Here is a 27,216-nt window from a genome sequence, read left to right on the forward strand (position 1 = left end):
GGATGGAGGAAAGGGGGGGTGGGGGGCGGGGGGGGGGCTTCCTACCAGCCCCAGTGGCATCGTAATTAAATTTTATTTTATCCCACCGAGGCATGCAAAATATCGAGCAAAATACAAGTTTAAGTAATTTGTTTGTATTCTTATCTGCAGGAGTTGGAAATTAACAGCCCCGCTAGTTTACTGTTAAGCCTGGAGAGCGAGAGATTGCTTCGCAAACATTGCAGTTATTATGGCTGCAGTTGGTACTCTTTGTATAAATTATTGATCAGCCATCTTATTTTTCTTTCTGCTTAATGGATATTATAGCGCGGCCGTTTACACGCCGTGGTTAAGGTTGTGTCAGCACTTCCATTTGTAGCATCCCCCTCTTACCTCTTACCCGGAGTTCTCTCTAACCACCCACTCCGGGCTGAAACTTTTCCAACAGGGGCTCCGACTCTGAAAGATCCCTCTTTCCTCCGTCCCATCTAAGAACAATTACAAAGTTTGGCTTTAAGCGACTCGAGGAGGAAAACTTGCGTCTCGCAGGCTGTCAGCCCATATCTAAAAAAGAGCCCGGTGTACATAATTTATTCCTCTTATTATTAAGGGCAGCAATCAGCGCCCGACCGCTGCCGGAGGCACTGAGCCCCGCCGCTCCCCCCGGCCCGGAGCGCCCGCGGGCGGCAGGACCGAGCCTCGCGGCGGGGTGGGGGCACCTGGGGGCACCCAGGCACCGGGAACGGGGATTGAATCGGGACACCGTGGGGACCGGGAGCACTGATAGTGGGTCAGCCTGGGTTGGGAGTACTTATGTCGGGACGCTTCACTTCGGTCAGCCTGGGTCGGAAACTGGAGATGGAGCGACGGAGCGAACTAATTCTAAGAGAACATTCATGGGAAAGAGCATCTCAGATGCTATCCCCACTCACAATTTAATGGCAGGGCTTTGCACTTCAGAATTCCTGCTCCGAGAGACTTTTCCTACCTGTTGGTAGGGGAATTAGGGCTGCGGACCTCTGAGAGCATCACTCGAGTTACGCTCTCATCATATCTCCATCTGTCCCAGCCCTGATTCGATTCACGCAAGGAAGTCGGGTATAATTTCCCTGCCGCCACCGCAGCTCTCTCCATTGGCTGTCAGTCGGATGGGAACGTGGCAGGCAGTGCCGCTCACCTGCTCCATCGCTGCGGCCGTACAGCGCGGGGGGGAGCCGAGCGCTGCGCCGTGGGGCTCCGGGACGGCAGCATGAGCGCATGGCTCCGCGCAGCGCCGGGTTTTTTAGTTGCTGACTTTGAAATATATTCTCTGAAGTCACGAGTGCGACTTAAGGAGAAAACAGTAATTTGTAAATAAGCGAGGAGCTTAATTGGAGCTGAGTGTCCGCAATTTGCATAGATATACGCGTGTGTCGGGTGAGGGGGAAGGATGGGAAGGTTCCCGAGCGTCGGTCATCTCTTGGCAGGAGCATCACTGCATCCCCGAGGTAGCGCTCAGTTCTGGTGAGGATGAAGAGAGGCGCTCCCTGGGGCCGGACCCTTCTGCTCGGCAATGAATGTCCCCGCAGTCAGCGCGGGGCCCCGCGGAACAGTGCCGGCGCAAAGCAGCCGCGTGAGCCGCGCCGCGTGCGAACTGCTGGGCGCGGAGCCCCGCTGGTACCGCGCTGGGACGCGCAGCCGCCGCTTCCCACTGCCTCTCTGAGATCCGCAAGTTCAGCAATTAGCCCAGGTAGCGACGTGCTGCCAGCGCTATAACTTCGGAAAGTTGTTTTTAGAAGTTCCTTCGCTTCCATTCTTCCTTTTCCTTATTAGGATCATTATTTGTTACTAATGCCCCATCGATAAATACAACGTGCAGCAAGCACGGTGTGTAAGCAGCCCTGCCATGCATTCTGGACTTTTGCTGATGTATGGTGTGCTGCTCAGAAGTGCACGCTATTGTTGGAGCTGTTTGTGCCGGGTGTGCTAATGCACTGTTTGATGGAGTGAATTAGCAGTCATAACAATCTGGCAGTCTGGCCATAGGAGTGTGCTCCAATTGATTTGTGTTATGGCTGGACTGGAAAATCTCGTGTTAGTTGTTTTTTGCCCTGAGGCATTGTTTGTACCAAACTCCACTTTTCATTTAATTTTCCAATAGATTTTGAAAGACCAAAAGGTTTGTGATCAACGTTTGCTGCACTTTATTATTATTCAGTTATTAAAAATACCCTATGAGTAATTTCAGGTTCCCCCAAACCTCGCTTTCAATTAGAGTAAACACAATTAGCGTGACGTCGTGCTCAGAATGGCAAATCTCCCTCTGTATCTGCTAAGCGTGTTATCTGCTCGTCCTGTCACCGAAAGGAATCCAGTTTGTATTTGTGTTGGACGAGGTCTGTGCTAATTTGACTATAATGCAACAATTAGAAAAACAGCACTGTGGTCCCCAGTTTCCTACTGCTGGTACAACACTGCACACCGACCCTGACTGCATTCAGCAGTTTGCAGTGTTCAGCAAATACCCTGGTGGAAGGGCAAAGAGGGACCTGGTCCCAGGCTCCTGAGTAATACAGAGGGAGATGTATGAGGTCCCTCCCTCTTTCTCACCCTTCTTCCAAGAACAGAGAGCTCCTGGAAGTAGGATGCTGCCTGCAAACCCAGGGAGTGACAGCTGAACAGAACTTACCTTCTCACAGTGCCTGCTCCTGTCTGAGCCTCCTGCTCAGCAGTCGCTTGCCAGAGTTGTAATGCAGCACGATTAAACCTAAAGCGTGACTCTATTGATCATGCAGAAAGCCTTCTGAAATGATGGAGTTTGTTCTCTTTGGAAACTGGGGAACAAAATAGGTCACATAAGACAAGACACAAGAGAGAAATGCATTTTTTTGGAAGAATGAAGTCAAAAGAATTGCAGGAAAAAATATTGTACATGAAGTTAATGTGATGATGCACAATTCATCCCCACCATGTGCCTGTCTGCCGTGCATCCCCCCATCCATTCCTTCACATTCACTCAGCACACATGTATCTCTCTTTTTTTTTTTTTTTTTTCTCCTTTTTCCCTGAATGAATTAAAATCTTTAATTATCAATAATAACAGGAGAAAGAAGAGGTAGTGGTGTGCTGCCCGACCTCCTGTCAGTCAGGTACTCAGATTCCTTGAAACGCAACAACTACAATGCATTTTCTAATTTCATTTCACCCTTTACAGCTGCCCTCAAAATTGTAATTTAATACAATAGTGAACCCTGTATCAGTCTTTTTTTTTTTTTTGAGTAATAAATTACAATCATTGTCAATACATCTTACTGCCTTAACATACATTTTATTATACTGAAATTGTCAAAAGAAAAAAGAGACAGAGAAGCAGAGCGAATCCCTGCCCTGAACAGTGCTATGCGCAGAGCAGAAACCCAGCTTCAAACAATATTCCAGGAAAGAAATTAAAGACTTCTTAATTAGTGCAGCAATTAAGCTTTCTTGGTCGCATTTTAATCAGCCCAGGCCCTATCAAAGGACAAACAGAACGATTTGCAGGTCTTTGAATTTTAAACAGTCTTATTGATTTCAGCACGGTAAGTCTTCGCATGACACAGGGAGAATTTTCAAATATCAGTTACAGTCACTGGAGTTTTGCTGATACCGACTCAGGGCAACAAAGAAAACACCCAACAATATCACTGCAGGAAGGGGCAGCAAGGAATGGAAACGCAACATAAAGAAAGTTCACAACCAGCTGTCTCAGGGTGTGTTGGTTGTGTCTGCGTGTTAGAACAAACCCAGCTGTTTGGGAACACTTACCGAGCTGGAAGTTTCCAGGAGCTTCAAGCCCTTCCATAAATCTCCTTATTTCTGGGTTTCTAATCCCATTGTTCCATTTAAAAGAGGAAGGTTAACCCAAACCTGTGGTAAACCCTTTCAAACTACATTTTCTTCATAACGAACCACGATGAAGGCACGTCTGTGAGGCCACACAATGAGAAAACAAGGTCCCATTTGCAGCACCTTGCAGGAAGGCAGGCCATACTCAACACAATAGCTTTTCTCATTAAGGGTTCAGTTGCTCTCTGGGTGTCAGTATCTTGCTCCTAGCTCTATCTTGGTTTTCAAGGAGCTCATTCGGTCTTCACAAGAAGAGAAGGTGAGCAGGAAAGGGGTACTGAGGCAAAGAAAGCACGGATAGAGCTGTTTTGCTACAACTGAAGATGGTGCATTTTATGTTTTTCGGTGTATTCCAGTTTTTACGTCAACTTTAGGTGCTGCCTCTGGGACTGAGGTTGCATGAACTTCTCCAGGAGAACAGGCTGGGAACTGTGTGCTGGAGGATGTTCTGCACCACTGTGGGTGCACAAAATCCCAAAACGAAAGCCGCAGTGTATTTCCTTGGCTGTATTTGCCAGTTTAAAAGCCTTTGGTGTAGGATATCTGAAATTTCACAGTTGGATGAACCCTTCCTGGTACCAAACCACAAACGCTCTTCCATTACAGCTGGAGCACAATGAGCAGGAGATCATGAGAATTGCATGGAAATTCCCTGCGTGGAATTACTACAGTGAGATTATCCGCTCAGAAGATGTGTCATCCTGTGAGTCATATCGCACATAATAACACATTTAGAGAAGCTACAGCAGCTATGGGCACATACATGCATCATAATTAAGTGCATAACTTGTACTTCTGAAACTGAAAGCCTCATACATGCATTTGCCCAACTTCTGCACGTGCCCAACGGCACGAAAGGCCATTTCTTCACCCCTTCGAACAGTAAAGTGCCCTCGAGAAAAGCAGCACAAAGCCGGTGCTCCGCCGGACCGACCCAAACACCCCACGTTGCTTCACAGCTCCGTCCCGAGCTACGGGCCCGGCCCTCAGAACCACGCAGACCCCGCGCGCATCCCGCGGGCCACGCCACTGCGCATGTGTGCCCGGCGCCGCGCCCGGATCCGCGCGCTGTACCTGGCGGCCCCGCCACCTGTGGCGCGACGCCCGCCCTCCGGAGCGACTCCGGCGCCCGCCCCGTACACAAAGGGGCCCGGCGCTGCCCTGCTCCCGCCCCGCCGGGAGGGGGCGCTCCGCTCTCGGGGGAACAACGGCGGCCACAACGCCGAGCCCGCAGCAGCGCTGCTCCCGCCCGCCCGCCGCCCCGAACGCGGCGCGCTGTTGGGAGCGGAGCCGCTCGCGCTTCTCCGCAGAGCGCTGACAAGCGGCTGCCGACACGGGCTGGGGAAATTACATCCCGTCTGCGGCGGGGTGAAACCTGAAACATGTCATCTAACGGTTCCGAGGGGCGGGGGGGGGGAAGGAGGGGGGACTGGAGAGACACTGCTCCCCGCGCCCCCGCTCCGGGCTCCTGGTTGGGTAATTCGGGTTAATGCCGCGAGCGAGCCCTGCGCCGCTTCAAAGGGTATTTCAAGTTGCCGGAGCTCCGCCCCCCGCGCCGTGTGACAACAACAACTCGTCCGGAGCGGGCGGCAGCGGCGGCGGCACTTCCCGGCTCCTTTTCTCTCTGTCATTCCCCTCTCAATCTTTGATCAATGTACTCGCCGGAGAGAGCCCGGGTCCTCCACACCTCCTCCTTCTCCCGGTCGCCCTCGCCGCGGTGCTAGCGCGGGGCCGCAGGCAGGAGCTGCCCTCCCCCTCCCCTCGCCCCGGCCCCGCCGCCCGGAGCGGACTTCTCTCCTCCTCCTCCTCCTCCTCCTCCTCCGGCCCCGCTCGCGGGACACTTTGTGCGTTCGGCGCTCACTCCGTCCCTGCTCTGCTCTCCCGCTGCCGCAGCACCTGAGCGGGGCTGTCCCCCTTTCTCTTCCCCCTCCTCCTCCCTTCTCCTCTCCTTTTTTTTTTTTTTTTTTTTTTTAATAGATATATATTTTTTTAATTTTCCCCCTTCTCCTGCGCGCGTGTGTGGGAACTTTCCCCCTCCCTGCCCCCCCCCGCTGTATATGTGACCATGGCCGTTCCGGCTGCGCTGATCCCTCCGGCCCCGCTGGTCCCCCCTCAGCCTCCGGTCTCAACTTCTGCCGCCTGCACCACCACCACCACCACCTCCTCGGCGGCCGCCACCTCCTCTCCGGCTCCGGCCATCGCTCCCCCGCCGCCCGCCTCGGGGACAAACCTATTCCGCCCGGAGCCCATCGCAGCGCCGGCGGCGGCGGCGGCCACAGTCACCTCCACCGCCACCACCACCACCACCGGAGGCAGCGGCGGAGGCGGCGGCAGCGGCGGCGGCGGCGGCAGCCCCAGCCTGGGCAGCGGCACCGGCGGCGGCACCTCCGGCACCTCCACGCCCAACGCCGGCGCGGCCGGCAGCCTGCCCGGCAAGCCCGTGTACTCGACCCCGTCCCCGGTGGAGAACACCCCCCAGAATAACGAGTGCAAGATGGTGGATCTGAGGGGGGCCAAAGTGGCCTCCTTCACCGTGGAGGGCTGCGAGCTCATCTGCCTGCCCCAGGCGTTCGACCTCTTCCTGAAGCACTTGGTGGGGGGCTTGCACACGGTCTACACCAAGCTGAAGCGCCTGGAGATCACGCCCGTGGTCTGCAACGTGGAGCAGGTCCGCATCCTGCGGGGGCTGGGGGCCATCCAGCCCGGCGTCAACCGCTGCAAACTCATCTCCCGGAAGGATTTCGAGACCCTCTACAACGACTGCACCAACGCCAGGTACCGCCGCGAGCCGCTCGCGCGGCCCCCCGCCCCCGTCCCACCCCCGCGCGGTGCGGCGCCGCTCCCCGCTGCCGGCCCGGGGGTGGGGGGGGCGGCTCTGCCCCCTGCCCTACGCGCCGCGCTGCTGTCCCCTGCTCCGTGCCCCCCCCCCCCCCCCCCCCCTCACCCCCCCACTCCTCCCCCCGAGGCCGAGGTTCGGCCCCAAGTGCCGCTGGGGTGCATCTTTAACCCTTGTGGTAAAGCGGCCCGATGGGGGAGCGGGGAGGGTGGGGGGGGGAAGAAGGGGGGTGCGTACCCGTCGGGTGAGGCGCTGCCCAGAGGCCGCTGGGCCGCCGAGCGCTGTCACACACTTTTGTGCGGCCGCCACATGGCGGGCGGGGAGGAGCGGGCTCCGCTCGGGGCAGGGGGCGCGGGGCCGAGCAGGTGCGAGGGGGTTGGCGGGGCTGCGGCGCGGGGCCGACGCGGAAGGGGGGGGGGGAAGGGGGACGACGGGAACGCGCGGAGGGGGGCGCGCACGGAAGCGCGCTCCCGGCCCCCCTTACCCTGGGGTCGGGCGGAGGGGAGGGGGCGGGGGGGAAGCCCCAAAGTTGGCTGTGAGCGGGGAGAAACAGAAGGAGCTGGCGAAAGAGGAAATTCCTGCCGCGGCTGCAGCCCGCTCGGGGAGAAAGCATGAGGCTGTTACCTCCGCGTCCGTAGGTTACGGGCAGGGGACCCGTAAGGGTCGCACCGCCGCCATGACCCCGCTGCCCCGCGCTGGGGAGGGGGCCCGCTGCCTCTCTCAGCGCAGAGCACGGCGATTCCTCGTTGTCACATCTCGGGGTGCAGCAGAAGCCGGCACTTGGGGAATTAACCCCGTGCGGTTTCGTGTTAGCTTCCCCGCACGGACCGGGCCGGGGATGGCACCGAGAGATGGGTGAGCGGATGAATGGAGCTCCTCAGTGCTCAGGGCAGCGCGGCCCGGCGAAATCCCAGTACTGACAGAACCCCAACTTCGGGAGCTGCGTTGTTGCAGCGCACATCGATAGGTGTTTCTGTTGTCAGAGCTCTGCAAGAGTTCAACATTTGTTCCTTAAACTGGTGGAAGTTTCACTTTGTCACGCTCGCATTGTGCTGTACACAACTTCGACACGTGGGAATACAAAAGGGAGAAAGTTTTCTTTGGGGGCAGGGCGGATGCAGGTCCCCGTGGGTGCATGGCATGAGGCTGGCAGCAGGGCACGGCTGTGGCACCAGCGTTGTGCCGGCCGCCTTCTAGCAACGCAGGTCTGTGCTGTGCTGCCAGCCAGCGCAGTGGGAATTACAGGCATGGGTTCAGGAGTGGATGGGATCTGACCCTTAAAAAGCGTAATTGTAGTAGACATATTTATACATCCATTAAGCAAATAACTTAATGGGAAGGATTTGCGATGGGTATGCAAAATGCGTTATTACGGTATAGAAAGATAAAGCAAAGTGGGTCAGTGAGTTTGGGTCAGAACGGATGATACCATCGGAACATCAAACTGTATTTACTTTCTGGGTTTCTCCTCCAGTACGTTTCATTGTGGCTCTTCGTTCCTTACAAACTAATTATTTGCAATTGTTTCTGGCTGTACAGTGCTTACGTAGGGCATTGTGATCCACTCGGTGCAGTGATTGCAGTGACCTTCCAGGCTTTGCTCTGCTGGGCGATGTCTGTCTGTGTCTGGGCAGACACTGCTGCGGAGATGGAGCTGTAAGAGCCAGCTCCAAACCAGCGGCTCAATTGCTACAGTCGTCAGATGGAGAAATTGTGATCCAGCATCTTATCACTGTTGTATTTCTCTCATAATCAGCTGATGCACTCAAATACACTAATCCCCTATTTTGGAAAGCTTCATCAAGGTTAATAGGTTGTTTAATCAAAAAAGGCATCCAAATAAAGCTATTGCTTTGCGTTTTTTTTAAATGGATGGAGCCGTTAGTTGCCAGTTGTTGTGCAAATCATTTGCAATAACTTATTTCAGGATAGAAAAGTTTTAGATGCATTTCACCAAAATGATACATTTTAACTGTGATATTGCTATTTAAAAAAAAAAAAAATCAATAAACCAAAAATCAATGAAGCACCGAGGGATTCTCTATTGAATGCTTTATGTGGAGTTCTGTAAAGTGAATTGGTTTCTGTGTTTATTTGTGATACTACTAATAATAACGTGATACTAAAGGACCTTTTTCTAAATTAGGCTCTGTATCAGCTCGCTGGAAAAACAGCCTTCCGCTATGGAGGATGACTTTTCTTTTCTGGTCCGACTGACCTTTGCTTTTATTTTCCCCATAAAAAGCATCAGTTGCCAAACAGAAATCCAGGAAATAGCAAACTGTGCGTTTAGCCTACATTGTGATTAAACGGTTTGACATTAATGGGATGCTGGAAAGCCATATGCCAAACAAATAGGAGAAGTGTAAAGGCAAAACACGAAAAATATTTAAAGCTATTGGATGCTCAGTCACATCAGGTTTCCTGAATGTGTCTGTGGAGCAGAGCAGCGCTCTGTGCACTGGATGTCACCTGTGTGGGATTAATGACCTGGAAGCTATTGATCCCAGACTGTTCTGGTCTCTTGTGTCTCCAGCGCTTGCTGTGGAATTTTGACATGCTGGTCCCTTTCTGGAATTTCCCATAGACTTAGATTGGCTTTGGATTGTGCCCACGGCGGGCTGAGAGCGTGCCTTCCTCTGACCTCCCTCCCGTGGCCAGGACGTGTTAATCTCTGCTGACATTTCAGGATGATTTGAATGAGTTCATTGACATTCATACTTAAAGCAGGGAGTTATTTGCGCTGTTTGGGAGTTGTTTACAAATTTTGGGAAACAACCCCATTGATTTGGAGTGCAGAGGGGAAAGATTCCTGACATGAAACAGTTCTCCCGAAAGCCTGTCTTGCAGTCTCCTTGCTGTAGCTTCTGCTGCTCTCAGCGATGTGGACCTGGCATGTGTGTGTTTGCTGAGTGCTCGCATCATTTTCCTCCTATTGGTATTAATTAAGGGAGCATCTCACCCAGATAGGTTAGTGCAGATCACAGGTAGTTTAAATGAACCTGTCAGCAGTGCAGCTGCAAATAATTCCAAATATACAGAATGTGGGCATGTAGTGATGACCTCCCTTCTTGCCGCCGATTACTAAAATATAACGTAATCGGCAGAAATACGGTGGGTTTTATGAGCAAAGGAGACTTCTAGAAGGCCAGGGGATAAATCGTAGCACCTATAAAGAAGTGAAAGGTGTGGAGAAAGCTTATGCACATTTAGAACAACCAGCAGGGCTCCATCCCCGTGCGAGAACAGAACTTCAAGGCCCATCTGACCGCATTTATTTATTGTTAAATACTGTAGAGGAGAATCTGCGATCTTTGGAGCACAATGGCTACAACAGAGCAGCCGGTTTATCCCCTTAATCTGATGCTGTGGCAGTGGCAGCAGCCCAGCATCCGACACCTGGGGAAGGAGGGAGAGCTGTGCCACACTGCGCTGCCTGATGGGCGCTGCGAGGGCACTGCTGGGCACGGGGACATCTCCTCCTGGGTCTTCGTTTTCTGAAAGTATTCATTCAATTTTATTAACTCCTCCTTTATAGCTGTGAGTACTGTTCAGGATTTTTTTTTTAAGGTTGTAATTAGTACAAAAACGTACATCCTGTTGTTGATTCTGCATCAGCTTTACTGAAGAAAGCAGACTGTATGATAGCACAGCGACACGTACACTCGGAATGCAAAGTTCTTTATCTCCACAAACTCAGACACCAAGTTCCCACGTAGGCCTGCACTCCCTTTTCGGGACTGCCCGCAAAGGAGCGGGTCCTCTCCCTCCGGCCTGACGGCTGTTTTCCCCGCAGCTCTCAGCGCTGGGGTCATACCCGTGCCGCTCTGGGCCGGTGCTCACCTCCCATTGCCGTGCCGTGCCGTGCCGTGCGGTGCCGGCGGGGCGCGCTCCCGCGGAAGCTGCCCCCTGTTGGCCGCTGCGCGCTCCCGGCGCTTCCCTCAGCAGTTCCCCGGCTCCGAGCGATCTCATCTGCTCCCAGTGCCTAGCTAAGACTTCACAGTCGGAGTGTATTCCGAGCGTTGGTTGGGGATGATGATTACTGTTTGATTGCCTCTTAGGGTTTCTTCTCCTTTCCTGTTCCCGGATCATTCCAGAGGGCTGGTTTTGCCCATCGCTGTGTTTCATCATCTGAGGTGAATCCCATGTGAAACACAGAATTCTCATACTCTATGTTAAATGTGAATATCCTTCTCGAGAACTACGATCTGTTAAATACCTGCTGCCGTCTGTGCCACTGCATCCCCCCCAGCTGTCCCACATCAGGACAGAGGAGTGGTGTGGTTGTGCTGCATGCAGAGGTGCATCTCTGGTGCAGGAGGGCTCAGCAGGAATCAGGAACTGCCGAGCTGCATCAGCACTGTGTGAGCACAGGGTCCGGAACTACGGCAGCCTCTGCCTGCTTTTAAGCAACAGAACTACATTGAGATCTTCTTTGTTCCTTTATAAGTTAAATGTGTTTTCTTTTAAAACTAACGTTTTGAGGATCTGCTCTGCATTAGGAGCTGATTCCATCCATTGTTTCCAAATAGTTATTAACCTTTTGCAAATTATGTACTGCAGAGTAATTTTTTCAGTAATCTTTACGTGTGTGTTCTGTAGCAGCACTGTAATGTGGATAGACATCATAGGAATTGACAGCAAATTTTTCATTGCCGAAGTATGCGTTTAATTGATGGAGCTGAAGATTCATCTGCAAAAGCTATTATGATGCACAGAATTAATTCATATATATATAATTTCTCCAGTATGCATCAAGGAAGATTTTTTTTTGTCCATTATCATTTAAATTATTTACAAAAATCCTGAAGCGTAAGCCAAAATATTTATTTTTACAATCAAAATGTATCTGTGACTCAAAGTGACAAAAGGCAGTGTGCTTCCTGAAGTTACTTTGTCCCTAGGTTACTCCCAGCGTTCTGTATCTGATATGAGGCTCAGTTTGGAGCGTAACCACTGCTGATGCTCCATTTCTTGAGCAGTGCGGAGTATTGAAGTGCAGTCTGTTTGTATATGGGTCTTTATCATTAACTGTGAATTACGCGATTCTGTGTTTTCAAACATTAGATCATTAGATATCTTAGTCTTACTATTTTAATGGAAGAAAAAGAATAGGTAATGGTAAGTTTCCATAGCATAAGCTGTCAGGGAACTGCATGAGAGGAAGAATCAGTTCTGAGCATGCAGTTAAGTCCCTATTTCAGATTCTTCACTCTGAACCACTGATAGCAGTGAGCTGCATCAGGGAAGGATAACCTGTAAATACTGTGCACTTGCATTGCCCTGTGAAGCTGAGTTGGTCTCTTTTAGAGATGGGATATTGGGTGACGCGGGCCCTGAATGGCACTTCAGGATGCACTGACCTGAACTTCTGTGTGAGCTTTGATCGAGGAATGGCTGCATTTCAGCTCACGTTGCTTGTAAATGATGTTTTGTGATAATTACATCTACAGTCAGCAAGTGTATGAATGTATACAATGCAATCCTGTAAACCGTGTGTATCAAATAGCTCGTTAGCAACAAAACAGAAACTTTGTAAAACAGTTCAAGACTGTTTTTAATATTCCTAATTTTCATGGTTTTGATTTAATAAAGCAGGCTAAAGCTTTTACTGTGTGACTATGAGGATTCTCATGTGGGTATGTAGCTTTCTGTTTGTTTTTCCATCTTAGGGTACCCTGTTCACTGCAAAACTAATTTACAGTAGATGTTTTCTCTGCATCCTGTGCATTTTACATCTTCCTTGTGAAGAAGAAAGTGATATATGTATGAAAAATAAGTGCATTTTTTGGTCGCAAATATTGAATGGTTTTTATGTTCATTGAAAGACTAAAATTAGCTGTAGTTCAGGAACAGGTGCACCTGGTGGAATTTAGCCATATGGTTTATTTATAGAATAACTATATAAATTCTGCGGGTGAATAAAATTCTGCTGCTTATAACACGCTCTCATCCTAATGGAAAAAGAACATCCAGCGAGCATGGCGGCGTGAACTGGAAGCTGAATTCTGCCAGATACGTTCCTTTTTATGTTAAATATGCTTGGTTTCAGGCTGGGCTTTCAGTCTGATTTTCTTTTTTACTTACTATAATTTTACACAATGCTAAAAATACGGAGAAGAAAATATCTTAACTACCTTGCTGACAACTTAAGTTAATAGAGTTATACTGGAGCTGAATGGGGCTGGAGAGAAAAGGCAAGAAAGGAGTAAGGAGGACTGCAGCAAAGATTTTTGGATAATTGACAGCCACATATTTGTTGTGTTACAATGTCAGGATTGAAGTTCGTAACTCTGAATAACGTTCCTGTTAGAACTCTTGTTAATGATACAGCACTGAAAACATGTTTTCCACATTTGGCCAAAAAGCTGTTGTTCAGAACATGTCTCAGAATATGCTTGTGTATACAAATTGTTGTGTGACGATAATGATTTTAAAAATCTTTTACTTTTGGGAAATGCTTGGCTTTTTCATCTTACATAAAAGAATTGTAAGGGATCAAAAATAAATTAGCAGTCAAAAGTAAACTTTAAAGGGAGCAGGCAGTATATATTTGATTAGTATTTAATTGCATCTTTAGTAACTGTGATTTCATGTTGTTCTCATACTTGGTAATGAGTTCATTTTAAATACGAATCTAGATCAGGATTTTACTTACGGTTTGTAGAAAGAGCTTTCAGGTTATTCGTACTGTATTTTTAAGAGATGTATAAAGAATGCACTGAATTTCTATTTGTGATAAATCTGCTCAGGATGTATTAAAGTTCTAGTGTTGTTAAAAATACATTATTACAAAAAACACTTTTTTGAGTTATACTTTTTCAAATGCAGTCAAAATATAAACTTAATATTTCAATTAGTTTTCTACTGTAGTTTAATAGATACCAGTCTTATCTATCTTTATGAAGTATGTAATTTGTTTCCAGTCTCCTGGGCTGCCGTAAAAATCTTTATTTATTGGAGAAGGTCACCGGTAGGACTTAGCTATTTACATTAAAAATGCTGTGGTTTTAAACCGTGCCTTCTTTTAAGAATGTGGACAGTCCTGTTGATTTCAAAGGCCTAAATGCATCTTTTAAACCGAGAGTATGCTAATATATTTAGAAGTTCTCCTTTGAAAGAACCAAGTGAAATATTTGGTAGAAAGCTCTATTATTACATGCTGTCTAGTATCAGTTGTAGTGTCCTGTAAATAACACTTGTTGCATAAAATAGTAAAGTGGAGAGTCATGTTGCATTTTTAACATTAAGAAATAAGGGTGATGTCCCTGGTAGGAATGAATATCAGAATTTGCTATAAACCATGACTTTATAATACGTGCTAGCAGTTCTTGTATTTGTTTTCTGTAGAACAGAAGAAAAAACCTTTCTCTTATTAAGGGAATGAGCACTTAGAGATGTGCTGTCACTTTTCACGTTTGAGTTCATGTAGTCTGATAGTTCAGTGAGAAGAAAATGAAACCATTTTCCAATTGTATTCAGTTTCCTTAACAAAAGGGAAGGAGGAAGAAAGGAAAATACCTCAGGTGGACTTAAGCGTATAACAGACTGATACAAATGAAAAGTCGTGTATATGTTCCCTCTTTTTTTTCCTTCTCTTGGCTTGTTTCAACACTTCCTACACATGATATGTAGAACTTCATTATATCTCCATGTCTGTATTTACCACTCAAAACTAATATCATGGTAGTGCTTCTCATTTCCATTTCCATGTATAATGTTGTAATTCAAATCTGGACCATTTTTTTCTTCTTTTTTTCCTTTTTTTTTTTTTTTTTTTTTTTTTTTTTTTAAGCTGGTATTCATAGCTTTTAAAAGACCAGATTAAAAAATAAGCATACTATACTATAGTATGTGTTACACTATTGTGTACTGTAGATAATTTATGATTCCACTGATTCTACTCTCTCTCTTCAAAATATGTGCATACTGACATATACTAAAAACAAAGATTGTAGTAGAAAATGAAGTTCCCTTTGCAATAAATAATAAGTTTAAAGTACAGCTGTATATTGTACAAGAAAAGCATATTTTTGAAAAGCAACAAGGGAAATGTGTTAGAAATACTGATTTAGCAGCATGTCACTGTTCCAGGAGCACATATGCAAATTATTATTTAAGGAAGGAGTCATAACATTTCCTGTGCGGGTCATCAGTTTAGTAGAGATGTTTGGGTATAGCCGCAGCTGTTGGGTTGGCTTGATGCCATCTAAAGGTACAACAGGTGTGATGGGACTGACAAGCAACAAACTTCCCATAGATTTTTCCTTTCAGAGCTTCTCTAACATCCCCACTGGAAAGTGGAGGAAAGGGTGGAATTCATCTGTAGAAGTGCAGCTCCATAGCATGTAGATCTCAGATGTACACATGCAGAGAGAGCAATTTGCTTAAAGGTAGTGAATGTATTGACTGTTGCCCTTCCTCTGTTCTTTGCATGTGCTTTTAGAGTACTCCACCTATGTTGAAGCTATGGTGGAGGTCAGTCTGCCTGCGGGCTGAGGTGGGGCAGTCTTTTTTGTCTGCTGACCTTGGGCATGTGTGTGGACTCACAGGCGTGCATTAAAGACATTTGCATGGAGCTGACCAGTGTATACTTCTACAAAGGCTGTGTAAGACTTGATGGAGCCAGAAGGACACGTCTCAAATGGAGTGATTTGTGTAGCTCAGTTGCATAGTCAAAATCAACCCATTATCACTCTGGCTTCATTGCAGGGAGGTTCAGGCTCCAGTATGCATCAAGCATAATGTTAAACACAGTAATCTCAGGTTGTTACTTCAGGAGTAGAGCTTCTCCGACATTCAGCTCTACTGCTGAGGCTTTACTGTTGCTGGTCTACCAAATATACATTTTGTCTTTTGCAGTGACCCCTTAGGTGATTTTTGTCTCGTGGCATCTTATTTTACATATTTTATTACTGAAATTAGTATAATGCAGTGATATCATGAGAGGTAATAAAATAATAGTTATGAAATGCCTTGTGAAACATCATTGTATTCACAAATATTCCAAAGTATGACTACATATGTAAAACATTTTGACACTGAAGGAGAAAGATGTTGTCAGTTAAAACTGCTGGCATTGTTATGTGATAAGGTCGTCTGTTCTTCTACTTGGTGTGCCAGTTGCTGAAAGACAGATATTTATTTTTAGAGATGAAAAAAGCATTTTCATCAGCTTAAATGAAGAGATCCAACTGGTTGTAAATACTGTTTTGTGAAATCTTGTTTCACCTATGGAAGTGTTTTCTTTATGGAAGGTGTGCTGTAATTGGGATGGGTATATCTTTCCAGCCCACCTAATCATTTCCTTTCACAATTCCAGAACGCATGCAGATTTGAACTTGTAGCCAGGAAAAAGTGCTGCCATGCTTCAAATTGCCAAAGGACCTCAAGGGACAGAAACTTGACCTGGTTTTATGAAACCATAGAATTACATTTATACAAGCTACCCCTTGGGAAAGGAATGAACTGATCCCAATTCGTTTCTAAATACTAGGGCCTTACGGGTCACATTTGAATTCTCCCCTACACCTGTTTTTCTACTAAATATTTCTAAGGACATTTTTAGAAACTTACTTTACATTAGGTATGGGTCATGTGCCTAATATTTAACAGTTCAGTGTTCTAATTTGTTAAAATGTCTAATGGTTTCTCAGTATAAGTAAGCTGCAAAAAGTTTAAACTATGGACTTTGTTCGATGTGGGTTAATCCTCCTGTGGCTTAAGTAACTTAGGCTTCATTTCCCTGCGTGTGAGTTGCAAATCCCAGAATGGTCAGTGGGTATAGTTAGTATATATTGCATGGGCTACTGGTAAGGGATTATCTCTACAGCTGGATGGGTGAGCTGCTCACTGAGGACATGGGACAAGTGGGCCAAGGTTTAAAACGGCTCACCAGTGAAACAAGTTACATTCCCTGTGCAGGTCATCTGTTTAGTAGAGGTGATCAGGAGGAAGTCATCTGCCTCCAAAATGGCGCTTGGCCTCTGTCGGATTAAGCTTTTTGAACGTGGAAGATCTGTGTTCAGGCCTTTTTGAATTGATTGAGGTAATGGGTAGGTGTTACCACAACCTTTCTTTTCTACCACTTTGGTGTGATCCAGAAGTCTAAATATCTGAGGTGAGCAAGTGCTTACCTCGCTCTGTGAACTGATGTGGTGCTTAAGATGTCTTCGTGTATGCCAGTGTAGCACCAGTTTCCAGTACACAGATTGAGCTGAAACAGGGAGCCCCTGAGGACAGGGAAGGGATCCTTAGTACTTCTGAATATCTATGATTGAACTATATGCTTATACATTGAAATTAGAATTAGCTTGCACTTTGATTTATTTAACAAACTAAGTGAGTGCTCTGTTCAGCTGAAGTTTGCCTCAGCAATTATTATCCCACAGAGGCTCTACAAACCTTCCAGGCTCCACTTCCACCTTATCATGAAAACTATTTCCTTATTCTCAGGCAATCTTTCCCATCCTTGAAAGACACTTTGAGAGTTGAAATTGGCATTAAGTGCCTGCATAAGTCTACCTATTTCTAGTGAATGAGTGACAGATTTGGGTACTATCCATCTAGGATAGATTTCCTTTTTCTTTATACACCATCTTAACATTTTAGATCGACTGAACAGTTCATGTGACGATTCCTAACTCTATGCATTCTAGTACTGAATGTAGATATGGCAGAATGGGCTTTTGTTTGGAATTACTGCTCACACTTACATGTAGTCGTGAGTTTCTAGTCACTTTTGGCCTTAGCCAGCAAGGATCAGAGGGGGAGAAATGGGAAGAGGAACGTACCATCATATGTAAGATGATATTTATTCACTACATTTGTTTGCTTTTCCCAGCGGGGAATTTCCTCTCACAGTTTACGTTCAACAATTCGCTACTTTGGTGGTGTGGATATCCAGGCTGTTCCATGTGGCATTCTATGGCTGCTATTTGTGGCATTTGCTTCACTTGACTGGCAGAGTGGAAGGCAGGTCTTCTAAAGAGTGGTTGCTTATCACTATTACGTATTTATTATGAATGTGTACATAATGTCTTTTTCTAATTTGCCTCCAAGAAGTGCTCATATTGATCCACAAGTTCTTTAAAAGTCTTTAAGTCAGCCTTTTGCTTTCAGTAATTCAGTTTTTGTTGATGTCATCAACAGGTTTGACTATCAGCAGCTTAGTGCCGATACCCTGAGTGGATTGGAGTAGGATTTTTTTTTTTCCAAGACACATAAATGGTTATGTTTCCAAATTATTTTTAATAGAAGAGTCTAGTTGCATTTTCTTGAATACTTATTTACTGGCTATTCCTTTGTAGTTCTGTTATTCATAGACTGAGTGGAAGATATATTAATCATACTGCATCCAGAGCAAATACAGATCAGAGTAGGTTAAGGCTTTTGACTTAGAGATAAAGTGTTTTAGCTGTCATGCTTTCTGATTTTCATGGTAAATAAGGAAAATCTTTAAGATGAGCTCTCTCTTCACTGTATTTGATGTGTTTGTCTTGAATTTTCTATGCATCAAAACTACGGAGGAAAAATTCCTTTGTTATTTGTTTAATCATAAAAGAACTCAATATGAAGGAACAAATTAATATATTTGGATTTCAAAATCCAGACTTTCCTTTTTCTCCCCTTCTTCCCCTCACACAAGTCTGTTGATTTTGAAGAAATGAAAGATACGAATGTAGAGTTCCTAACAGAAGCCCCATTTTATTAGTCATCATGAAGACTTCAAATATGGATTCTTTGTATGGGAGTTGCTAACCCTAACAGCAACAGTAGGAACAAGAGCCCTTAGGCTGTGGTGTTGGGAATATTGTGAAGAGTAACATAGTGAAAAGACAAAACAAAAAACTGTTTGACAGCATATTAAAGTGTATTTGATCACACAGCATTGTAAGTTTAAATATGTGTGATCAAATTTTCAGTCTTTGGATCAGAACCGTTTTCCTTCTCTTTGCTAAGTAAGATTGTGTTTAGGATAATGTCTGGAAAAGCAAGTAAGAAGAAATACACTTTACTTTCGAGTTTGATGTGGGACAGAGATTCTTGTGGCAGAGATGCTAGTTGTGAATTAGGTATTTGTGTTTTTATTATATAACTGAAAGAACTTATTACCTCCATCTCCTTTAATCAACTAATTTACAGGATAGATAAAAGAAGGGAAGATAAAGATAAGTCGATAAAGGAAGTTACTACTATCTGCTATTATTAGCACACATGACTGAGTTTTGCAGAGGACTAACGTGGAAGTACAGGCTTTGATGATGCCTCTGTGAAGAAATAGTTTGTGAGACACGTTTGTTAGGTAAATTTAATCATATCTGGAAATTGTTACCTCTGTGTTGTGTGTTTCAGAGTTTACTTCAGAGGCATATAGCTGTGATTCCCAGGCTTGTTTATAGTTTTACCCATCAGATGTGCAGCAGTAAATATTGGGCTGCACATAAAAGTCTTAATCCTGCAAGCAGGAAGGAAACTTTGGATTGTGTGAGGAGTCCTGTTGACTGTAACATCTCAGTCGGACAGTTTAGAGATATGAAGTTATACATGTCCCTAAATATTGTCAGTATCGGCACCCTCCATCTCAAACAGATTTTTCGTATGCAGGAGTTTCATAGATACCAGCCACCAAGTGTGGGAATGATCAAAGAGCATTGTTTGTAATCAGAATGTGGGTTAGGAGTTTATAAAACAACTTGTGGATGCTTGGATGTATGTGAAATTTACTGACGTGAGTAATCCCACTGATAGAAGTGAGAGCATTCAGGTGACTAAAACAAGTCAAACATGGGAATGCTTAGAAGATAGTGACCTTAGAATTGAGCAGTCATCGTTCAAAGTATTCAAAGCGTAGTTATTAAAACTTAAACCCAGGAGTTTCTGTTTCAACGCTGAAACAGCTAGGAAAACATTTGGGCTGTGCACCTGCAAAATTGTAATACATTTTAATGACGCTGAATAACTTTCCCAATTCCGTGCACTCTTTTTTTTTGGAGGGGAGTGGGGGAAGGGAGAGAAAGGAGGGTGAGAGAGGGACGATGACAGTGAGGCTGTTTGTTTTTCACGAAAGTTGTTTGTGATTTCAGGTACTCATGGGAAATCTCTTGATCAGATTCACATCTGTTCCTGTCAAAGTGGGTGCTAAGATACCGGTCACCCAGCAACCATGTCCAAGAGGGAATTGGGCCGATAATAACTTCAAAAAGGAATGACAGATGCTAGATTAGGATGAAAGACAAAACGCATGAAAAATGAGCTTGTTAGAATAAAAAAATTGTTCAAGCACCTTCATGCAAATTAAATGAATATTGAACATTTGCATGCAGTAATTTCTACTTTTTCTGTTGATTGAGAAGAAATAAAAGTGGTACATATAAAATCGTAAATGTATTTTTAAATTTTTTTTGCACCAATTAACATACAAAGCAGTATCTTTCTTCTAAAAATGAGATTAGCCACCTGGGTGCTTGGCTGTATCACACATATGTCACAACATTTTTGTAATGAGCGTGCTTCTGTTGAAGGAACACCTTTTCTAATTTTTCATAGCAAAACAAACAAGCAACCTTTTACTCATTTTAAAACACTTTAGGTTAACGTAGTTCTATTTCTTTCTACTCTGGTTTACAGAGCTGAATTATTTCCTGCTGTCCTTGAATTCAGTCAGTATAATGCGCATTAATAAAAGATCACATAAGATGAGTTCAGACCAAATGCTAAGGTTTCCTATTGACTGGTCAAACAATATGATTTTAAAGCACAATGTCAGGGTAACATAAAAGAAATAGTCACTTTTCCATGCCTATGTATGTAGGTATTTAAATAATCCAACAGTTTTATTATCAAAACATTCACATAACAATCAGAATTTGGAAAATAATGATACAATATTCCGATTGAGAAAGAATTTTGTGTCTTGGTTTAGCAGTGTCTAATGTGGTCACGTACAGAAATTGATTTTCTTCAGAAATTAATTAATTTTTCATATCGCCCTAAGCTGCAGTTAAAAAGAGTGCATACTTGTCTGTTTTTTCCAGAAATATTGCCTAATCATATTAATACCATTGCCCCAAGGATGAAAAGATAATTGTACAAATGCATTTGGAAATATGTATCACTGAGTATTTATGATTAAATTATGCAAATGACCCAGCTCTCATCCTTTCCAGACCCAGATTGTCTAATTAGGATTGATATGCTGAATAGATGTTCCAGAATTTGAATACAAGCATGTCCAAAGAGCAGAAAATTGGAAATGACAAGGCTGAAATGCTAAGAAAAGTGTCTTTCCCTTTTATACTTTACTAATGTGGTGTTAGCAGTTGCAGTTTTTCCTTTGGCTATATTGTGTGACTCATGTGTCCTACAAGAAATAAGTCGGGAAAGAAAAATCAACTTTCATAATTAGCATTACTTTATTCAGGACCTATTTTTCTTAAAATTCTACTAGTCATCTCTCTCCCCTTTAATGCTTTGTAGTCTCGACATTAAAATAATAAGTAATTCCACGTATTATTTCTTCATTTGGACCACATGTAGCACTGCTGGTACTACACGTTTAACATGTAAACTTTTCATGCGTTGAGATGAGATTTATGCACCTCACATATTTAGGGTTAGGTGGCTTGTTGTTTATTTTTTGTTGTTGTTGTTGCAGTTCTTATTTATTTGAATTCACAGTCCCTTCACATAATAACTTTTTTCCTTTTTCCCTTTTCTTAGAAGAGAACTGATGTCTCTTTAAGCTTGTTATGGGCATTCTGAGAATAATATCTATCTGAAAGTGAACAGAGTTTAAATCCTTCTTCTGCAGAGAGCTGTTTGTTCGTTTATTGCTCTTACGAAGCTGGGAGAAGAGTCTGGTGAGTAGGAAGGAGTGCTGAACTGTCAGTACTTCAGCCATTGTTAGCAGCGGGAGTCACTCCGTCTGAACTCTGCTGGCTCCTGCTTCCCATCTGCAGGATGATGGATTGCTATGTTTAATACATTTCAGCTTTTGTCTGTCATAGTGTAGATAGACAGCGCTATCAATGATTTCAACACTGATTAGAGCGCTGGTTGTACCCACTGCTATTGGCCAGGCACCTCCCGGGAATGTCTGATGTGGTAACTTGTTGGCACCCGTGCCATGCAAATGAGTAGCTCAGCTAACTATAGGCTGGTTTCAAACTACTGCAAAAGACTGCTGGGATTTATTAAACCTGCAGAGCCCCTCAGGAACACAGTTTGGACAAGCCTGAGAATTCTTGGTACCCAATGTAACTCCTCTTCAGAGCGGTCCTGAGCTCAGATAAGGGCCCCATGCTTTTAATAGCCCAGCACAGCCTCTGCTTACAGCGCTGCGTTCCAGGGGGTGTGATGTCAGCAGTGCTCAGCCCATCTGCACTTAAGTGTTTTGCTACTGGTGATATGGTAGGAGTGCAAGGGTTGCACTGAAGCAATAAGATATGACATGACATGTGTCGTACAAGGATTCGCTCAGCCGTGGGTGCTTTGTGATTCACAAGTCCACGGGCTGAATGATTTCAACCACCAGAGAAGTCGCTGTATACCAGCACAACATATGCCCTGGAGTATCTTCTAATAATCATAAAATGGTGCAGTGGACATAGAAGTTGAAAAAAGAAAAACAAAAAAAACAACCCAACAAAATTCATATTACAGGCATCTTTTTAGAGAATTGGATAATACATATATTATTTTCTCTGTTAGCACATTACTTTTGTACATAGAATAAAATACTATTATGAATCTACTGTTTCAAACTTCATATTGTACTGGAAAGAAAGAAATAATTCTGCTTGCTAGAGCGTATAACGCTAGCTTTGAAAGATGCCTGACCCAGTTTTCTTGATTTGGACCACTGCCCACCGTGACAGGCCATGCTGAGGATAACTTTCACTTCATTCCGAACTGCGGGAGGAAGGCAAGTGAAATCGGGAAATATTAATCATCCTTGATTTAGTTTTGTTAGTTGAGATTTTAATTTACAGAACTGGAACAATAGGAATAGGTAACTAAGACAGCCCACCACTAATTAAAGTGGAAAAAAAGCCAACCATAAATGTGTTTCCTTTCTTCCTACTTGCTTTATTTTCTATATATATATATTCTGTGGTTATGTTCATTCCTGTGATTCTGAGATTTGTCTGCGGCATTATTTGCTTTTTAAAAATTTCATCACCTTTGGTTCAGCTTCCGTGGCTTTGCTTTTAGGCAATGATTTGTAATTTCTCAGTTGTGCTTGCAGGAAATCTGAGCTCCATGGCACAGTCATGGATGCCATTTTTATTCCTTTTTAAGACGATCCAGGCAGTAGCAATGCTCACAGGGAGGAGTGTTCATGCTAATTAAAAGCTTGAGTTTACCTTTCAAAAAATGTTGGCAATTTGCCTGGGAGAAAATTCTGTCTTCAGTCACCATTTTTAATCTACTTGTCTGGTTGGAGTTATCTTCACTTTTAAGAGTTTAAAAGTTGCCTGGATTTTTAAGTAGGTTCTTTGACATTGTTCCTAAGTGCTTGCTTGCCATATATGATGATCAGAGGATCTAAGGGCTTTGCAGAGAGGAATATCAGTAATAAGGAGGGCATAATCTTGACATTTACAGCTGCCAGCTTTTCTCAATTTATGCTCTGTTCATTAGCAATGACTGTACGGTGGTAGAACAAGGAAACTTGAGGAGTACTTTACAAATTAATCAGAAAAGTAAAAAGTAAAGTTTATTAATGTGTTAGAACCTCCCTGATTTTTTCTCTGCGTTTGGCTAGAGATACTGAAAGGGGCTGTTCCTCTGGTGACATCAGCAGAAATCAATAGCTGGAGCATTCCTACGCGCATAGTAAGGAATCAACAGCCATTTGAAAATTAATGAAAAGCAAGTATGAAATAAATCCATACATTAGTAGGTGATGTTTCAATAAATGCTTCATGTAAATATGATAGTTAAAGGAATCAGATAAACTGTTCCATTATCAGATTCATTGCATCTGCTGTTTATTGTCTTTCTGTAGAAGTAAGGTGGTGATACTACAGCGTTTTTGATAGCAGATCTGGTTTAGATAATTTGGTCCCTCTTCTGTTTCCTCCAGGCATATAATTTCTTTCCTGTGTAGCTGTGCCTCTACAGCTTTGTGTGACCATTTTCTGTACCAGATCAAATCCAGGTTAAAAATGCTCCCCACTTTTATTAACCCTTATCTTTTGCGGAAAACAGATTGCTACGTGCTTCCATCAACAGCTGCCCTGTTTCACCAAAATGGGCAACAACAATGAATGGTGGTCACAACGAGGGAGCTGTGTCTTCATTTTTATGGATGGTGGTCTGGGGTGCCGTGAAATTCTCTGTGTCCTCCCTTGTAGCATCATGATCTGAGCCCTGGAAGGGAACTGCTGAATACTCAACAGTTTTAACACTGTATTTAACAGGAGAAAACAGGAGTGGCATCAGTGCTAGTGGCGGGAGATGTAGAATCTTTGAAAGAAAAACACATGAATGCTGTGAAAACCAAATTCCTTTCTCTTGGCTATCTACATTACTAAGTCTTGTCCTGCTGTGTGCTGCAGAACAAATGTGGTCGGTCTCTGAGGTACAGTGTGATTTTGGCCTATGGATGCTCACCCTAGCAATGTTCTGATTGTAAAGATAAGACTTGTGTGTGCACCATCTTTTATGTCCTGAATATCTCTGCTTGTACGCAGAGAGTTGTTACAGTACATCTCCAGGTCTGCGGGAAGCACTGCAAAGTGAATGAATCCTGAGATTTAGGCAAAGCCAGTGTAGTCTGTACCGACTGATAGCAGTGCCCAGTGTTAATGCCAATGAAATGTCCTAACTGTAACAAAAGCTAGGTTATGACAACCGCAACTTCTCACCAGCTGCCTTGATTACACTGTTGTGTGCTTCTTTAGGAATATTCCTATTCTATTATTGCTTACAATGTGTTAATTTAGAACAAAAAGGTCTGATTTTTCTGTTTTAACACTGGTTGGTTTCTTCTGCAGTTTTTCGCAGTCATTCTGGAAAAAAAACTTCTGAAGCAACCGGGTCTTCGTCCACACTGAACCAGTGGGAAACATCAAATTTCCCTGGGTAGGCATGGTTTTAGAAAAACTTTTCTCTGCTCAGAATGGTCTGACTTCACTGTAAAGTAGGCTCCACTGTGTTAATCCTCTTGGAATGCAGCAATTATCACCTACCATATAGGTGTTAAGTGCTGAATTTCAAAGGGATTATCACTTTCCTCCTTTAGTGGCTAAACAAGAAGAGAAAAGTTGTTAGTACTTCTGAAGAGGACAGAAGAAAAAGAAATTTGTCGTATTTTCTTTTTGTGGTCTCTTTCAGTCTGGCAAAAGAAGAGCAAACTGGGTTTTGCTACAGCTAGTTACTTTGAGTTGCTCTTCAAGAATTATAAAGACGTTTATTTCCCACCCCCTTGAAGAAAGTATCTTTCCTAAAAGAAGAGCCATTCAGGATGAAAACTGGAAGTTACGTAGGTGCACAAAATCATATAGGAAAACCAAAGTTTTCTATGTCCTTTGAGTAAATTTTCATCAGCGATCAGTTGACTTTTGTCAACTATGTCATAGTAGTTGAGCTCCTCATCAGTTTGTCCGAAAATGTTATTGATGCTTTTGTTGCAGAGCATTAAAAATTATCCTATTTTTTTTGTGCATACTTTCTTTCCTTCTCCATTGTCATTAACTGATGTAGTATTATTTTGTTCTCCCACCAGGAATATCTACAGTGCATATTAGTTTCATGTGGGTGGTGCATGAAGTGGGACCAGTGTCCTTGAATTTTTTTATTTTATTTTTTTTTATAATCCGTTCATAAGAATCTGATTTATGGCTAGTTCCATAAGTGCTTGCTCCTGTAAATCTTCAGTGAAATGTTGTCTGTGAACATAATGGGCAATGAATATAGGCAGTTGTGAGGGTGTTTTTTTTGTTTTGTTTTTGTTTTTTAAGAATTAGAGCTCCTTAATTTAGTCTTCTACAGTGTCATCAAGGGCTTGGGGCTATACAAAAGCCGAAGCTGGCAGCTGGCATGCCGCTGTCCTTATCTCCTTTGTCATGTACTCCGATTCACCCCCTCAGTGTTGGAATTCATGCAGTTTTTTATCTGTTTCACTCTCTCCTTCTTCCCTTGGCAGTCAGATATCCTTACTGCCATTATGGGAGATGCAGCATAGGTGACCTTTAGAAGTGTGTTCAGTTTTTCTTTCTGATACGCATGTTTTCCAGTTATGAGTGTGAAAAAAGGAGACTCCGGTTGCCACTCAGTACCTCTGAAGTATATTCTTCAACAGAAGCCGAAGGAGCTCATCAGTTGTGTCTCTGAGCCCTTCCCTGTTCAAACTACTCGTCTTATAAACATGTAGGAGTTGAAAGCCGGGTTTCCAAAGTTTGCTTTTGGGTTTACTGATGTGAAATAAATGGGGGGAACATTTAGGGAGAAGGTATTTGCATCTGGAGAAGAATTTAAGATGTTGAAAGAGATAAAAGTTGTTAGTGCTGGAGTTTTGTGGGCAGGAGAAGGCTGCCTTCTGGAAAGTCTTTTTTGTGAGGCTGCAAAGTAAACAAAAGGGGCGATTAGAGGAGAAGGTAGCAGTCGGAATTGGATTGATGGTGCTCAACGGGAGGTTTCTTGGTGGGGGAGGAATGTAGAATATCAGATCTTAAGGCTGGCTCCTAGCCCCTTAGTTTTACGTGTACAGTCATCTTATTGGGATGAAGGACGATAACGTATGTCAGAAATGTTTGGTCTAGAGCAGGCTTCTGTAGAGCTAAGACTTTGGAAAGTTTCAGTGATGGAAAATGGGTTGAAAGCCATCACAGTTTCTTCATGTTCAAATGGTCATGAATTGCAGAATTAAGTTGTATTGCAGTGTTTACCTTGCGTTTTCAAGGGATAGTCCCGGAATGTTTCAATAAACGTTGAAAATTTTCTTCTATTAAATCAAATACCTTCTATACATAAAGATACTGGATACTGTACTAGTATATGCTGGTGCTGGTAGGATTAGTTTCTATAATAAAAATTTGTAAGATAAATGCAGTACATTTTATGAAGAGAAGACGTGAAAAATTGCTTTTTAGTACTAAAACTAACAGTATTTCCTTGGGGATAGCCATCTCCTGCTTAACTGTAAAACCATTGGGTGGAAGAACATACTCTGCTAAACTTAGGAAGTTGTAAAAATGAGTATTCTTAATTTTTAATGAATTTCTGAAATATTAATTAATTTAGTCCATTTTTGATGGTAGTAATGTTTTGTAGACTTTATAGGGTATTTTGAACTATAAAGGTTTAACTGCTTAACTTTTTCTATCAAGGTGATAATATTATGGACGACCAAATGTCTGCTGCAGAGAGGGGAGGTACTTGGTATTGTTGGAAGTGATATTCATTCAAGTCTAATGTGCATGCAAAGAACTCAGTATTTATGTAGATAGGAATTCAACAGTGGGCTCAGTGCCAAGAGTCATCGTAAGACACATGCTTGTTTCAGGAAATCAGGAGCACGCTGCCATTGT

At 44.0% G+C, this 27,216-nt stretch overlaps 1 protein-coding gene across 6 annotated transcripts in view; it reads left to right on the forward strand.

Annotated features, from left to right (window-relative positions):
- Positions 1-5,803: 5,803 nt before the first annotated feature.
- Positions 5,804-27,216, forward strand: part of DACH1 (dachshund family transcription factor 1) — a 354,874-nt gene continuing 333,461 nt past the window's right edge. For all 6 annotated transcript variants that reach the window (XM_048934295.1, XM_048934293.1, XM_048934294.1 and 3 more), the window contains exon 1: positions 5,804-6,618. In XM_048934295.1, coding sequence (XP_048790252.1) covers positions 5,909-6,618 — 710 coding nt within the window. In that variant the 5' untranslated portion in view covers positions 5,804-5,908. The remainder of the gene's footprint in view (positions 6,619-27,216) is intronic.

Source organism: Lagopus muta, chromosome 1 (genome assembly GCF_023343835.1).
Source record: "Lagopus muta isolate bLagMut1 chromosome 1, bLagMut1 primary, whole genome shotgun sequence".
NCBI classification, from domain to species: Eukaryota; Metazoa; Chordata; class Aves; order Galliformes; family Phasianidae; genus Lagopus; species Lagopus muta.